This window comes from Coenobita brevimanus, chromosome 39 (genome assembly GCF_032717465.1).
Source record: "Coenobita brevimanus isolate Jiangsu-jjx chromosome 39, ASM3271746v2, whole genome shotgun sequence".
Classification (NCBI taxonomy): domain Eukaryota; kingdom Metazoa; phylum Arthropoda; class Malacostraca; order Decapoda; family Coenobitidae; genus Coenobita; species Coenobita brevimanus.
The window spans coordinates 4,321,753-4,337,851 of NC_136992.1; the positions used below are offsets into that span (position 1 = coordinate 4,321,753).

The 16,099-nt window shown below is 42.4% G+C and overlaps 1 protein-coding gene across 1 annotated transcript in view; it reads right to left on the reverse strand.

Moving 5' to 3' along the window:
• Positions 1-838: 838 nt before the first annotated feature.
• The window catches only part of LOC145396742 (agmatinase, mitochondrial-like), a 37,742-nt gene continuing 22,481 nt past the window's right edge, over positions 839-16,099 (reverse strand). Inside the window, exons 5-8 of the mRNA XM_080270028.1 lie at positions 10,849-10,856; positions 9,923-10,067; positions 4,852-4,946; positions 839-931 (exon numbers count right to left, since the gene is read on the reverse strand). Of these exons, the coding sequence (XP_080126154.1) occupies positions 839-931; positions 4,852-4,946; positions 9,923-10,067; positions 10,849-10,856 (341 nt within the window). The remainder of the gene's footprint in view (positions 932-4,851; positions 4,947-9,922; positions 10,068-10,848; positions 10,857-16,099) is intronic.

The following is a 16,099-nucleotide window of genomic DNA, read 5'->3' on the forward strand; positions in this document are numbered from 1 at the left end:
AAAATCTCTACCTGATGTGAGTGAGGTCGTCTCCAGACAGCAAAAAGGAAATATACAAGGTGGTTCATAATATAACGCCCCTCTTCCACTCCCCCGGGCAATTTCTTTTGTTTTGCGGGAACGGCTCAGTCGGCGGTATCAGTGTCTAACCTGTATCATTATTCACTGCCACTCCACTGCCACACCCACGTCCACACCACTAACTGAGCCGTCCCCGCAACACATCAGATACCACCAGGCAAGATTCTAGTGGAGCGCTATTTCTGGACCATCCTGTCTTCTGACTTTGGGAATGAAGAATCGTATCCTAAGAGGGTTCTGAAAATTTCGTAACACGTCTTTCTTAGCGATTTCTTCATCACATTACACCCTCTTGTATGTTGTTAATGCAAACTACGCCAGTATTGGAGCTGGAGAGGGACGCCTTCACGTGGTGGCACCGATATAGCTGGGTGGCTCCATTATCTGGTTATACAAACGTCCCTCAGTTCCCTCCCTATCCCTCAAAAGAAAGATGGTGGACTGTAGGAGAATATTAATCTGTAGTACACTGGGTTCACATAGCAGATGAACCTGGGGCTACAACAACAACAACAGCTACTACTACTTCTACTAATACTACAACTACTACTGCCACCACCACCACCACCATCACTACTACTACTGCTACTACATTGATATTAAGATGATATAACCTACAAGAAAACGTTAAAGTGTAATATGCAAATTAAATCGCCATGGGAGAGGTGCTACGAGGCCTCCAATGCCAGTTAGAATTCTGGTTAAGACGTGTGGGAAATTGTAGTGGGGGGTCGTTAATGAGCAGCGACAGTAGGCATCAGCGAACACCTGGTAGGACACACAGCATTTCGAACAGTAGGTGCGCTCCAGTGAAGGCAGTCGTCCCCGTGTGATCGTACGGAGGAGACACCTGTAAGAGCCAACAGGTGTACTTAGACAGGTGTGAGTCATAGGAGCCTGAGTGCTAATTATCACCATGAGACCCCTCATGATGTGCACAGTTAATGTATATTATTCCCACTAAAGCTACTAGATTTTATTCAGGTAAGAGCGAGTCATAAATGCCCGAGAGTGTAAAGCAGATGTGAGATTGGACGGTTGTGAGATTAGACGGTTGTGAGATTCGACTGGTGTGAGATGAGATTAAACGGATGTGAGAATACACAACTGTGACATGAGACAAGTGTGAGAGTAGACAAACGTGAAATTAGACTGGTAAGAATTTAGACAGATATGAGAATTTAGACAGGTGTGAGATTATCTAGCTGTGTAATTGGGGAAGGCGGTGGCTCAATCGATAGCGAGGTGGTCTGCAGTCTTATCGGACCCAGGTTCAAACCCTCGCTGGGACAGGGATCAGTTAAAGGATTTGAGTTTCACACGAAACAGACTTTCCTGGTCTACCAGAAGACCCGACGACATGTAAAAATACCCCCGCTAACACCAATACACCAGTCCTGTATGAGACAGCCCTAGCATGTGTCCAATATGGACGGTGGGTGTTAGCGCCGAAGTGGTGACATGTAGAGGTGTATGGTATGTAAGAGGACTCTTTGGGAGCAGACTGTGAAGCCTATGCCCAGAGTCGGACACATAAATAAATAAATAAATAAATAAAGATTCAGCCATTGAACCAGGAGAAACATTTTAATGGTTTATTTTTGCCGCCTACGGAGGATTTTATTCAACTTAAGAAAGACCACTTGTAGTGGTGTCAGTGACAACTATATGATATACCACTAAAACTGTCTGAAAGTAGCAAAAATGAAATAAAGAATACATAATGAAACTGAAATGCCTAAATTGTAACAAGAGACTGGACACACTAACCACTCTACTAAGATATTTGGCTTACTTAATATTCGCTATCTCCAGACGAGTATATTCAAGGAGAAAAACGTCAGACAGGAGGGTCACTGCACTGTCTATTCCAGGCCAAGTGAAATCGTCCGGCCGTGGCAAGATTGAAAAAAAAAGCATATGGCGTAATGAAAGGGAAGGTTAACCATTTGCATCCTAAAGTGATTATCTGTAGGATATTTGACCTGTTACCTTACACACTCAGACTCATTACACTGACTCACCTTATATCTCTTCCTTATCACAGACTCACCTTATATCTTTCTTATCACACTGACTCACCTTATATCTCGACCTTTTCACAATGACTTACCTTATACCTTCTCCATCTCACAGTGACTCGACTTTCTCCACCTTATCACACTGACTAGCCTTATACCTCCTCCTCCTCCTCCTCCTCACACTGACTCACCTTATGTCTCCTTCTCCTCACACTGACTCATCTTGTACCTGCTGCTCCTCACTGACTCACCATATACCTCCTGCTCCTCACACCGACGCACCTTACACATGCTGCTGTAGACATTATATAGGCATTAGTATAGATCTCAGAAACACAGGGGACAGGAAGTAGTGTCTGCTGGGGACATACACAGTTTCTCACTAGGAATGTCAGTTCACATAATGTTTATCCACAACCTTGTTGTTCCAGACCATCAAGAATCCTTAACTATATAATGTATCTCAAACTTCCTCGTAGTCCAGACGACCAAGAATTTCATGACATTCAAACATGTGGAGTAGCCTGGCCTAAGCTGTTAGTCCACGTGAAAGGAAATCTGCCAGACACACACATCCTTTACAAGCAGTATATAATGTCGGAGAGCTTCCCTTCAGATCAGAAGGGGTTGGAGAGTAGGCCAGATAAAACGAAGGTCAGAGAAAGGGAAGAGAAGGGCTAGAGAGAAGGTCCGAACATCAGGGTCACGCTTCGCCACATTGTAATTCACTATTATAACTGTGTGCAATAAACTTCGTAACCCAAGAGTGATGTAACCCACCTCGTTGACACTACGTCTCACTACTTTATTCTGGCTGACCTTAGCTATCCATAATCAATATCTCTATATCCCTACAAGTACCTAAGACCACGCTATCGAGACTGGTGGCAGAGGTGGGGTGAGTCTCGATAGGTGAGGGAAATTCAGCTGTGTTGGGCTTTACTCAGGTGATATTTCACTCACTTTCGTCGTTTCTTCTTCTTGTACGTTTGATTTTCTTTACTTTTTGAGATTAACTTGCAGGCTTGTAATGTTGTTGATAGACATAGTTTATCACTGCTACTGATTCTCGTAGATCGTGGAGTTGCAGTTGGGGTGGTTAGAAGCGAGTCTTATTTGTTTGTTTAATTTGCTGATTGTTGCTTGTAGAGGAGTCGCAGATTGCTATGACTGAGACGTTAATCGGCCTCGCTTACAGCTCGCTACGACTTCTCAGTGAACGTAGTTTTATCGTAGTTTAAACCCGTAAGGCGCAGTTTGTCGTAATTTACCACTGTTCACCAATCTCGAGTGGCGGAGTTTATCGTTGTTGTTTCGTTATTACCACTTGCCACCAGTTTCGATAGCATGGTCCTAATATGGTCCTAAGACCATGCTATCGAGACTGGTGGCAAGCGGTAATAACGAACCAACTACGATAAACTACGCCACTCGAGATTGATGAAACCTCCAGCTCCTTTCATTGACGCACCTTATAACTGATGCTCCTCACACTGACCCACCTTATCACCTGCTCCTCAGACTGATGCACCAGATTTCTCCTTCTCCTCCTTCTCATAGTGATTCACATTATACCACCTTTTCCTCACGCTGACTCACCTTGTACCTCCTCCTCTAAACAGTGTCTCATCTAATTCCTCCTCTTCCTTTTCCGCATGTACTGACCCATCTAATTCTTCCTCTTCCTCACACTGACTAATCTAACTCCTTCTCTTCCTTTTTGTTACACTGACTCTAATTCCTCCTGCCAATGACCTCTCTAATTCTTCCTCTTCCTCCTCCTCACACTTACTACTCTAACTCCTTCTCTTCCTTTTGGTCACAATGGCTCCTCTAATTCCTCCTCCTCACAATGCCTTCCCTAATTCTTCCTCCTCCTCACAATGCCTTCCCTAATTCTTCCTCCTCCTCACAGTGTCTTCTCTAATTCTTCTTCCTCCTTTTCACACTGGCTCTTCTAATTCCTTCTCCTCATACACTGACTCATCTAATTTCTCTTCTTCCTCTTCATACACTGACTCATCTAATTCATCCTCATCCTCCTTTTCATACATTGACTCATCTAATTTCTCTTCTTCATACACTGACTCATCTAATTTCTCTTCTTCATACACTGACTCATCTAATTCCTCCTCTTCATACACTGACTCATCTAATTTCTCCTCTTATTCCCTCTAAGACTTACTCTTATTTCTCCTCCTTGCCACTCTGACTCAGTCTCTGACATTGACTTATCCACTGATTCAACTGGCACTTGATATTCATCTTACTCCTTCTCACACTGACTAACCCTTATTCCTCCTATTCCTCACACTGAGTTATTTACCCAGTTTGATTACAAGAACTCACTTATTTACTCAGCTTACTGACTCATTCAGTGATTGACGTTATACTCCTCCCTCCACCTCCTCTTCAAGCTGACTCAATCTTATCCCTCCTTCTATTCATACTGGCTCGCTTACTGACTGGTTACCACTCTGATTCACCTACTAACTCTTATGACTCACTGATTCAGCCCCTAATTTGCTTTACCCAATCTGACTGACCCCCTGACTCCTATTACCCCCTGACTCACCTCCTGACTCCTATTACTCCCTGACTCACCTACTGATTCCTATTATTCCCTGACTCACCTACTGACTCCTATTACTCCCTGACTCCCCTACCGACTCCTATTACTCTCTGACTCACCCACTGACTCCTATTACTCCCTGAATCACCTACTGACTCCTATTACTCCCTGACTCACCTCCACCAAGTCGCATCCCACCAGATTCAATCCCTTGCAGCCTCTGATGATCTCCATGGCTTGTATGGTGGTAAGACCCCCTATCTCCGGGGTGCCTGGGGGTGAGGGAGAAGCTGAGGGAGGCGGGGGTGAGAGAGAGAGGAAGGATAGGTGGTGAGAGAGAAAGGGAGGGAAGTGTGGGTGGTGAGGGAGGGAGAGGGGTGAGGGAAAGGTGAGGGAAAGAGGGAGGGGTGGGGGAGGGAGAGAGAGAGAGGAAGGAGTGAGAGAGTGAAAAGCAGTGAGAGACGAAGAAAGGGAGAGATGACTGGTTAGGAAGAGAGAGAGAGAGAGAGAGAATTATAAATCAATGAATAAATTATGAGATGGAAAGAGGGATGAGGGAAGGGTTAGGGTAAGGACAGAAGGTGAGGAGAGTGATGTTTGTTGAGGTATACTGAGTAACGTATGGTGATGTATGGTAAGCAGGGTGATGTGTGGTGACGTATGGTGAGCAGAGTGATGTATGATGTATGGTGAGAAGAGTGATGTATGGTGAGGTATGGTGAGCTACGTATGGTGATGTATGGTAAGCAGAGTGATGTATGCTGAGGAATGATGAGTTACGTATGGTGATGTATGGTGAGCAGAGTGATGTATGATATATGGTGAGTTACGTATGGTGATGTATGGTGAGTTACGTATTGTGATGTATGGTGAGCAGAGTGATGTATGGTGAGTTACGTATGGTGATGTATGGTGTGTTCCGTTTGGTGAAAGGACTGAGACATATGCGAAGGAGGGAGTGAAGAGTGTATGATGTGGGAGGGAAGTTGATGTGAAAAGTGAGGGAAGGAGGAATGAGTTGATGGTGAAGAAACGAGAGAGTGAGGGAGTGAAGAAAGGAAGGGAAGATAATGAAGTGAGGGAGTGTACGATGGACGGGGAGTGAGAGATGCATACGTAAGGTAGGGAGGAAGGGAGAAAATAAGAAAGGAAATGGTTAAGGAGCAAAGACTTTGGGCACCAGTGGAAGTGGGATAGTAGTGAAGAAGGAGTCGTGCAAAGACATGTGAAGTTAAAGGTAAAAGTGAACATCGTCCTTATTATCATTATCATGAACACCATCATTATCATCATTATTTTAATCTGATTATTATTAGCATCATCACTATTATCATCATCATTATCATTAACCTGTTTTCTATAAATATATCGGGCGTGAAAGAACCAGAAAAAGGAAGAGGAAAACACAAAAGTAGTAGGACTATTAACAGAGTACTCAATGAAATGTGTCGTACAGAGCATCAAGTCACTCATCAATAAAGCTTCAGAAGTTCTCAGCTCAATCTCCTAGGACAAATCACCCTCAGAAAAACTTGTCTCATATGTAACACGGAGACCCTTCTGTCGCCTGCAGGGTTAACAGATGGGTGCAACTCTTGTTACGTGCATCTGCCGTCCAATTAATACAAGTTCATTCGTTCAGGCTTCTCAGCACATTTCCCACAGATGGTTAATACTCCCAGCTGAATAAATTGCTCTGATGTAAGCTGGAACAGAACACTAGAGTTATCCTGATCATGAGAGGGTTCACGGTGATGGTCTTAGCACTCAGGATCCTCACATTCAGCTAAATAAAATCGTCTGCCACCAGCTGGGATAAAATACGAGTAAACACGCGGCCATGAAATGGTTAACTACACTCTCCCTACTAAATACTGAAGCAAAATAATGATGAAAATAGCAATAATTAAAAAAAAAAATGGCTGCATTCCCAGGGTTGAGAATTTCAGATCAGCCTGGGGAAAAATATTTCAAACTTCACTGGATGACTCTTACCCAGACAGATTCTCTGCGTTATTGGAACAACATTGTCAGAAATGTGGCCCTTTGGAGACCGAGGTGGAATTCGAGAAAGAGGAGGGTAGGTTGTTTTCCAGATGATAAACTTCCTCCATTCTCCATGTGTCTTTGTCTCCCAATATATGTCTATCTATCTGTCTATAGCCCGACGCCCTAATCCCGCAAAGGGTGGCCGCAGACAAAACGCCTCCAAGTCACTCTGTCACCCACCATTTGACTCTCCTCCCCCCAACTCACCCCCCCCTCCCTCATATACCTCTCAACTCCATCCCTCCACCTCATCCTCGGTCTACCCCTCCCTCTCCCTCCCTCCACCTCACCTACATACACCCTCTTAGTCAGTCTTTCATTCTCCATCCTCTCCACATGTCCAAACCACCTCAGTGTATTTCTCCTAATCTTTTCAACCACATCCACATCTACCCCACAACGTTCCTTCACTTCTTCATTCGTCAACCTGGGGGTAGGGGGGTTTCAAGAATACTCCCCCAGTATCCCTGCTTGTCGTACGAGGCGACTAAAAGGGTTGGTGGTGGGTTAGTGCCCCACCCCGTAAAAAGAACTAACTAAAAAAGCAAATAAAGCGCCAATATATGTCCTTGTAATAAATTAGCGATAGTTTTATATGAAGGAATTAAATGTGTTAGATTTATATCCGTATCTACGATGGGATATCGCTTAATCCCATCAGCAGTGATGTATATAATAAATCATTTTTCATAACAGCAAGCTATCTCATTCGACTTACGGGAGAGGAATAATGGGGATTGCTTTAAATCCTTTCACCATGATGGGTCTTCCTTCAGCTGAGCACAATCGTCTATAGCTAATAACATTTGAATATATAAGCGCAGTAGTTGGCCACATCCTTAAGACAGGGCTGGCTTAATAAGAAACCGTCTGAATGTAGCCCCGCAACCCCAGGAATTATTTAGGCATTTTACAAAGCTTAAGGCGACTTTTTTTTTTTTTTTTTAAATATAATGAATGGAGGAAGGAAAAATAAAGGGGAAAAAAAAAGTCCATGTGCCTAAAGGCATCCTCCATTCATAAAATATTTATAACAACTGGATCTGAATTGAAGTGGATTAAATGTTTGTGGGAAACAACTCCCGGGAAGTGAATTCCAGAGAGTAGTAGTTCTGAGAATAAATGAATTTTGATAAACAGAGGTTCTGCATTGCGGGGGAGAGAGTGTGAATTCATGGGCGCTCCCAGCTGTCCGAGTATTTCAGGAGAAAATGTGAAGGGGAGGAACAATTGAAGCCAGTTCGTCTGAATACTTACGGTAAAAATATCTATAAAATAATGCTAAAGAAGCAACATCTCTACGTACTGATAATGGAGGAAGGTCCTGCGTGATGGCAGGATTATTGATTAATCTAATGGCTTTATTCTGAATTTTTTACAACTGCCTCAATGCAACCGCTCCACATCCACTCCACAGTGGTGAACAGTATTCGATCTGAGAACACACATGACTTTTGTATATTGTGTCCATCTGCTCGTCAGTGAAGAACTCACGAACTCTGTACATAAGTCCCAATTTTTTGGAAGCATTTTTAGCAAGGGATTTAACATAAGCTGTCCAGCTTAGGTTGGGGTTTAGAGTAACACCTAGGATATCAGTTGTAGTGGATATGGGAATACTGACATCATTTAAAATTATGTGAGAGTCTGAGGGATTCTTTCTGTTGGAGAAAATAATTTATTTAGTTTTCTGAGCATTAAATGAGACCAGAGTTGTTTGTCCCCATTGATTAATATTAGAAAGGTTCTGGTTCAGAGAAATTGCTGTGTTTATTTGAGAATTTATAATATCAGATTGTGTAAAGGGGGTACTAAATGTGAAAGAACTATGAAGGGTCGAGTCATCAGCAAAAGAGTGTACTGGGTTGTGAGTGACAGATAGGAGGTCATTTATATGAATGAGAAAGAGGGTTGGTGCCAAAACTGATCCCTGAGGTACGCCAGCATTTATGGAATGAAACTGAGAATAAATTCCATCTATCATGACCCGTATTTTTCTATTATGAAGTTAAGAAGATATTATAGGAACCAGTGATGCAAGGCCATAGTGTGACATCTTAGACAATAAGGCCTGGTGCCATACTTTGTCAAATGCTTTTGCTATATCTAGTGCTATTGTATGTGTTTCACCATGTTGGTCTATGTTTTGTTAATCTGATGGGTAAGAAGGCAAAGAATGTCTACAGTTGAACGTTCTTGTCTAAATCCATACTGCCGATCATTGATTAATTTGTTGATTTCTAGATGCTTGATTATGTGTTTGTTAATTAGCGTCTCAAAAACTTTACCGAGAATGGAAGTTATTGCAATAGGTCTATAGTTTGATGGATCAGAGGTTGCCCTTTTTTTATGAACAGGATGGATATTTGCTTCTTTCCAAGGGGATGGAAAACTTGAGGTACGGATGCATAAGCGGAAATATTTTGCCAATAGAGGAGCCAACACTGAGGAGCAATTTTTAAGTACTATTGAAGGAATTTCATCTGGACCAGTAGCTTTGTCTGCTGAAAGATTCTGTAATACAGCTTGTACGTATCTGGTGTGAATCATGAAAGGAGGTATTTGAGGTTAATCAAAATCAAGTACAGGAATATTGTAATATTCTGTATTTAAGGTTGAGTTCGTTGAAAAAATGTTGTTGAGGGTTTACCCTCAGAAGAACTGTGTTTTTCTTCATGAACACATAAAATGAAATTAATCCAGACATCATTTCAGACCACTTTACCTCCTTTTTCACAGACCGCTTCCCCTTTTATCACTTGAGTTATCTTTGGTTTCTCCTTAACTTCATTATTGCTATTGCCTGGTTTCTACTTAATTTCGTATTTTCCTAAATCCTTCCATCCCAGTATACGTTTGGTATTTCCTTTCACCCCTCCTGCCTTTATTACTCTGTGTTCCTTTTGTATTTCCCGAGTGATTCATGAATTGTTTGACCCTGCTTTACCCTGGTGTCTTTCTCCTTCTCTCTCTCTCTCTCTCTCTCTCTCTCTCGTGTGTGTGTGTGAGTGTGTGTGTGTGTGTGTGTGTGTGTGTGTGTGTGTGTGTGTGTGTGTGCTTTATTATCCTCATCTTTTGCTTCTGCGGCAAAGGAGTAAGTTTTGTTAAAATAAATCTGGATTACTTCGCTGAGAAAATAAATTCTCTCTTCTTCTTCTTCTTTTTCTCTTCTTCTTCTCTCTCTCTCTCTCTCTCTCACCAGTGCCAGGACAGTAGCTGGGATCAATGGAGTCGATGTCGAAGGATAGATAAACGGGCCCGTCTGCCATCTGCTGCCGAATTTCCTGCATCAGGGGAGTCAGGGATCTATACCAGCACTCCTCCACACCCACCACGCGAAAACCCTGCCAGAAAAGGTGAAAACTGTGAGAAAATGAGAGAGAGAGAGAGAGAGAGAGAGAGAGAGAGAGAGAGAGAGAGAGAGAGAGAGAGAGAGAGAAGATAGGATGAAGTGACGAAGGTAGAGATACAGGGTGAAACAGAGATCTTTAGGCATGTGAGAATCTGGAGAAAGTTTGAGATAATGAGAGATACTTTGAGGAAAAATGAGACGAAAATCATAAAATACAGAGAAAACGAAAAGATGTTAATAGGAAAATGGAAGAATGAGAATTTTAGAAACTATATGAGAAGGAAAAAAAAAAAAAAAGAGGAACAAGTGGGACGAAATGAGAGAAGTACCGAAAACGGAAACTGGAAACATGTGGGAAAAACGAAGAAAATGAAAGAAAGCTTGATAAAAAAAAAAAAAAAAAAGGAGGGGGGGATACGAAATAACGAAAACTAACAGAGATGGGAAATCTGAAAGAGGGGAATGTGTAAGAAGATGTGAGAGAACGGGAGGGAAGGTGAGACGAAATGAGGGAAATAGAAAAACAAGGAAAATTAGAGGTAAATGGGAATACTGACGAATGAGAACATTTGACGACGCGTAAAAAAAGAAAGAAGAAAGGTGAGACGAAAAGAGAAAGAAAATGAAGAGAAAGATAAATATTGGCATCTGAAGAGAAAGCTAAATTTCAAAAACGTTTAATAAAATGTGAAAAAGAAAGAAACTTTGATTTAAAAAGTGTCTGCTAAGCTGAATAAAATCGTCCTGACTTAGCAAGAAGTAATAATTTACACTTTCGAGACTGAAGGGCAGAAGGAAAGGCTGGCAGTTGGACTGGCGATTTCTACTGCTTGTTAGATCACCTGGCGATGAAACATGTGAAGTAAAGAAAAATGAATACAAAATAATAACACTGATTAGAAACGACAACCTGAACACAGTAGTGAAATGAATAACCTGGTGAAAAAAAAAATGAAAAAAATTGAATGGAAAAAGAATAGTGCTGGAAAATGAAAAGCGTGATGAGACTGAGCAAAAAAAAAGTTAAAAAAAAGGAAAAAATCTTATCACCAAATGAAAAGAAGAAAAACCAGCACTGAGTCTAAAACATGGAGTATACTGGTGCAGGAAACACTCGAACCCTCTTCATTATCATCATCATCATCACCTTCAGTTTCTTCATCATCATTACCATCATCTTCTTTTGCATCATCACCATCATCATCATCACCATGGTACCCACTACTATACATGTAGTGGGTAGGATACAAACAGGAAAAACGAAAGAAATAACGTAAAACATTTATTACGCTGAATATCGTATCACCACCACCGTTCGTTCGTTCGTTCAAAGATTCCCTGCACCTATAGTGCAGGCCGGGCCATACATTAGCTCGGTCAGTGGGGAATGGTCTGGTTAAAAAACATTAAGGGTGGAGGACAGGACCTGGGGATTGCCCAGCACACACGTCCTGTCTCCTGGCTGGCTTTGTGGTGTGTGTGTGTGCACCACCTTCATCATTCTATCCTTAATTCCTGCTGACCTAATGGTATGGAGAGGATACAAAAACAGAAAAACGGAAAACACATAAATACGAGAACTACCATCGGAGTGCACAGCGAAAATGGCCGACACCTACACTAACACATCATTCACACTTTCAAAAAAAGTAACTATATCTATTATTATCATTAGCTTATTCATCATCATCACCAGCCTCCTCCTCCTCTTCCTTCTCCTCCTTAGCATCCTCAACCCGATCCTTCTCCTCTTCCTCTTCTTCTTCCTCCTCCTCCTCCTCAAATTCATCAGCCCGATCCTCCTCCTCCTCCTCCTCCTCCTCCTCTTCTTCTTCCTCTTCTTCTTCTTCTACTTCCTCCTTCTCCTCCTCCTCCTCCTCCTCCTCCTCATTATCATCATCATCATCATCATCATCCCATCAATATTATCAAGTATCAAGCCATGAATGGGATTACCTCGATGGAGAAACAAGAAATGGTACCAACATAACAGCATCAAACTGGGCCACAGCTCCACTGACTCATTGCTCCAGCCTTCAGAAACATATATCCTGATCCTACAAATGTAGAATAATGGTGTGGAAAATAACTGCACAAATAAAAATACAGAAACGAAAAATCGTATGTACACCCCAACCACAGAACTTTCCTCGTTTGTTAGAAAATACTAGATTATCTGAAAAAAAAAAAAAAACAGAAATGATGGATATATCCCTTATTATTAACACACACACACACACACACACACACACACACACACACACACACACACACACACTACTAAACACTCATTATCCATTAGCCTGCCCATACATCAACCTTGTATTCCACCTCCCTCTCGCCATGGGGTGGGGTGGGGGTGGGGGAGTAAAGAAACTAGTGATCGTGATAGCTCGTAAGGAAATCTCCAAATTATCTCAGTTAACAAAGAAAAAACAGCCCTTATTATTATTTCTATATGTTTCCGACTCTGGGCATAGGCTTCACAGACTGCTCTCAAGGTCCAGTACTCCTCCTGCATACCATACATCTCCACATGTCACCACTTCGGCTTTAACATCGACCATCCATACTGAATACATGTTAGGGCTGTCTCATACAGGACTGGTATATCGGTACTAGCGGGGGTACTTTTACATGTTGGCGGGTTTTTAGTAGATCAGTAAAGTCTGCTTTAATGAAATTCAGATCCTTAAACTGTTCCCTACCCCAGCGGGGATTCGAACATGGGTCCATTAGGGTTGCTGGCCACCTCTCTACCGATTCAGCCACCGCCTACCCCAGGTGGTCCAAGGACATACGAGTATACTACATAAATCATTCTAAAAACCATCTGCCCTTAATCATAAACTAAGAAAAGAATAAGAACTGCTGGAAGTTGCCTAATGTTTGAAGGAGTTAAATAAACATATTCTTGAGTATTCCACTTCTTCAGCAATGAGAGTCAGCGGCCCCGTGAGATGAACAGGATACTATAGTTATTCCCGGTTGGCGAGAACATAAAACGAGATGAATAAGAAATATCGCAAATAGCTTAATGTTTGAAGGCGTTAGTTACGGAAATCCTTATAAGATTGTAATTCTTCTTTCAAGTTCCCGACTCTGATCGCAGACTTAACATCCCCAGGCGCAGCAGTCCTTATACGTGCAACAAACACCTTCACATGTCACCACTTCGACACTAATACCCAATATCCAAACTAAATACATGCTGGGGCTGTTTCATTCAGGACTGGTAGTAGCGGGGATGTTTCTATGACGTGTTGGAGAGACGTGTGTAGTAAGATAAAACATATTTCAACGAAAATCAGTTAATCAAGCCACCAGCCCCAGCTTGTGATTGAACTCGGGTAACTTCAGACAACAGACGATTTCTCTAAACACCCGACTACTACCTTCCCCAAAGAAAATCTCCAAATCCCCACCAATAGGCCAGAACACAGAGCAAGACAGGGAGAGGGTAACCGAAAATCTCCAAATCCTCCCATTATGGAGAGAGATAGGGAAATGGGAAAGAGAGAGGGTGATGGATGTGTTATTGAGGCGCTGTGAATGAGCTGCCTAGATAAGTTCATTACTTTGGTAAAATCCATCTTGATAGGTCATTTGTCGTAGTGGGGAGATAACGGGGTGGGGAGAGAGGGGGAGAGTGTTGGAAAGGGGAGAGAGAGAGAGAGAGAAAGAGAGAAAGAGAGACTGTAAAAGGGCGAAATTCTCCAAGTAATTTTAACACTCAAATCACATACACGGGTCGAACTTTGATTTTTGTACTGTGAATCGGACTCTTGACTCGGCTCTGAAATTAATCATTTCAATCGTGCCTTACCCTCAGCCATTCCGCCAAATCAGGTTGAAATTCGATTTTAATAAAGTTGATTTTGCTAAATCAGAGTTGGACCTGGTCCTGAGACCTTATTTTTAACCTAACGTTTTCAAAAACAGTGGACCCATTCATTTCCTAACCCTGATCCTCATCATCAAGCTAAATTAAAATCAGTTAAAAACTGCCTGAAGTACTTTGTTCACACACACACACACACAAGAGCGCGCGCGCATAGACTGATCAAAACATAAATACCCTGTTTACTTCGCGAGGTTGGGTGTAAAAATAGATATAAAACGATAAAATGATATGCCCCAAATTGTCCTGGACGCCTCAACAACCTGGTGTGTAAGGGCTAATGGCAATAGAGGTAATGGTGGCGGTAGTTTCATTATGGTAATACTGGCAATTTGATATTCCTGTTAATATTCATGGAGGCAATACCATTACTTTAGGTGTGCTCAGCTGCTTGGTGTATATACACAGCCGGCTCCCATGCCATGTGCACCTGACGTCACACACACACACACACACACACACACACACACACACTTACCCCTTACACGTTGCTGGATGGGGATGCCTTCATGTGGTGGGACCGATATGGCCGGGGGGTGGAGCTGCCTGATTATGCAAACGTACTTCAGCTCACTCCCTATCCACCAAGAGGAGGATGGTGGACTACAGGAAGATATTTCAGTCTGCTGTGCACCGGGTTTACATTCAAAAGAACTTGGGGTTAAAACTACCTCTGCTTCTATTACCCCTCACACACACACACACACACACACACACACACACACACACACACACACACACACACACACACACAGCTGAGTTCTACTTGATGTACAAACGTACACACACAAAAAAAAACTATCGTTACACTTTCTGCGCGATATAAAATGACACACGAATGAAGGTTTTTGATAACAGCCTCCTCCATTGGTATCCCTGCGTGTGTTTGTTGCATATTTATTATAAGCTATATCCATTGCTTCTCCCATGCATATTTCTACCTCGTCCTATTTGGCAACTCACCCACTGTCAGGCTTACCAACCCTAGCGAGACAGCCAGGTTGCTCAGTATGAAACACATCGGACCCCCCTGTAACGATAGTTTTTTTGCTGTGTGTACAAAAGGATATTAACCAGCCATATCCAAAAATAAATCGCTATGGAAGAGGTGTTGGCGAGCCTCGTTATCCCGGGAGAATACAAGCCCCAGTATTTCTTGTCCCTCAGCTACTGTAATGACATCAAGGTACAGGAAAATGATACAGTCTCCCCTAAGCTGGTAAAATTGTATAGAATTAGCCATTTTAACAACCGAAGTACGTCATAGGGCTGAAGGAATTATGGAGTGTGTGTAACTTTTCTGACCCCAAGGAATGTCTCCAAATTTAAATAAATCCGTGTAGACAAAATATAGTACAAGTGGTGCTGGGAACAACAACCTCACCCGACAGCAATTATTTTTAGTGCTGTTAAATGCTGATTCCGTCCCGCCAATTAGTGTCAGTAGATAATTACAGTCGCAACTAACTTAAGTTTCAACTTGCCCTGTGAATCTTCATATTAAATCTACAACTAGCTTCCATTAAAAAAAAACTCGCCCTGTGAAACTCCTTGACCTTGTGTTTCACCTTTCAAACTTGAAGGCATGAACTTCCTTTATAGGACTAGTGCCCATATATCCTGAAGCTTTCATGTAATTTCATTCTGCCATTTTTCCGTAATATTCCTAACAATAAAAAATAAATAAATAAAATAAACAAACATACACTCTCGACTAAAAACAATACCTCACCGGACTCTGTCCCGAGAAAGGTAAATAAAATACAAAGTTACTTTCCTGGGGTGAATAAGTTAGTGCAAAAACAACTCAAGAGACACATGATATTGCAGTCTTTGTGCTCCACCCTTCCTCTACACCTCCACCCTCCTACACCTCCACCCTTCCTACACTTCCACTCTTCCTACACCACCCCTCCTCATCTATACCACCCTCCACCTACACCACCTTTCTCCACCTACACCATCCTCCTCAACTGCACCACGCTCCATCACCTACACCACCCTCCCCATCTACACGACCATCCCCCAGATACACCACCCTCACCCACATACACCACCCTAACTCACCAACACCACCCTCCCCCACCTACACCACCCTTCCCCACCCAATCCACCCTCCTCAA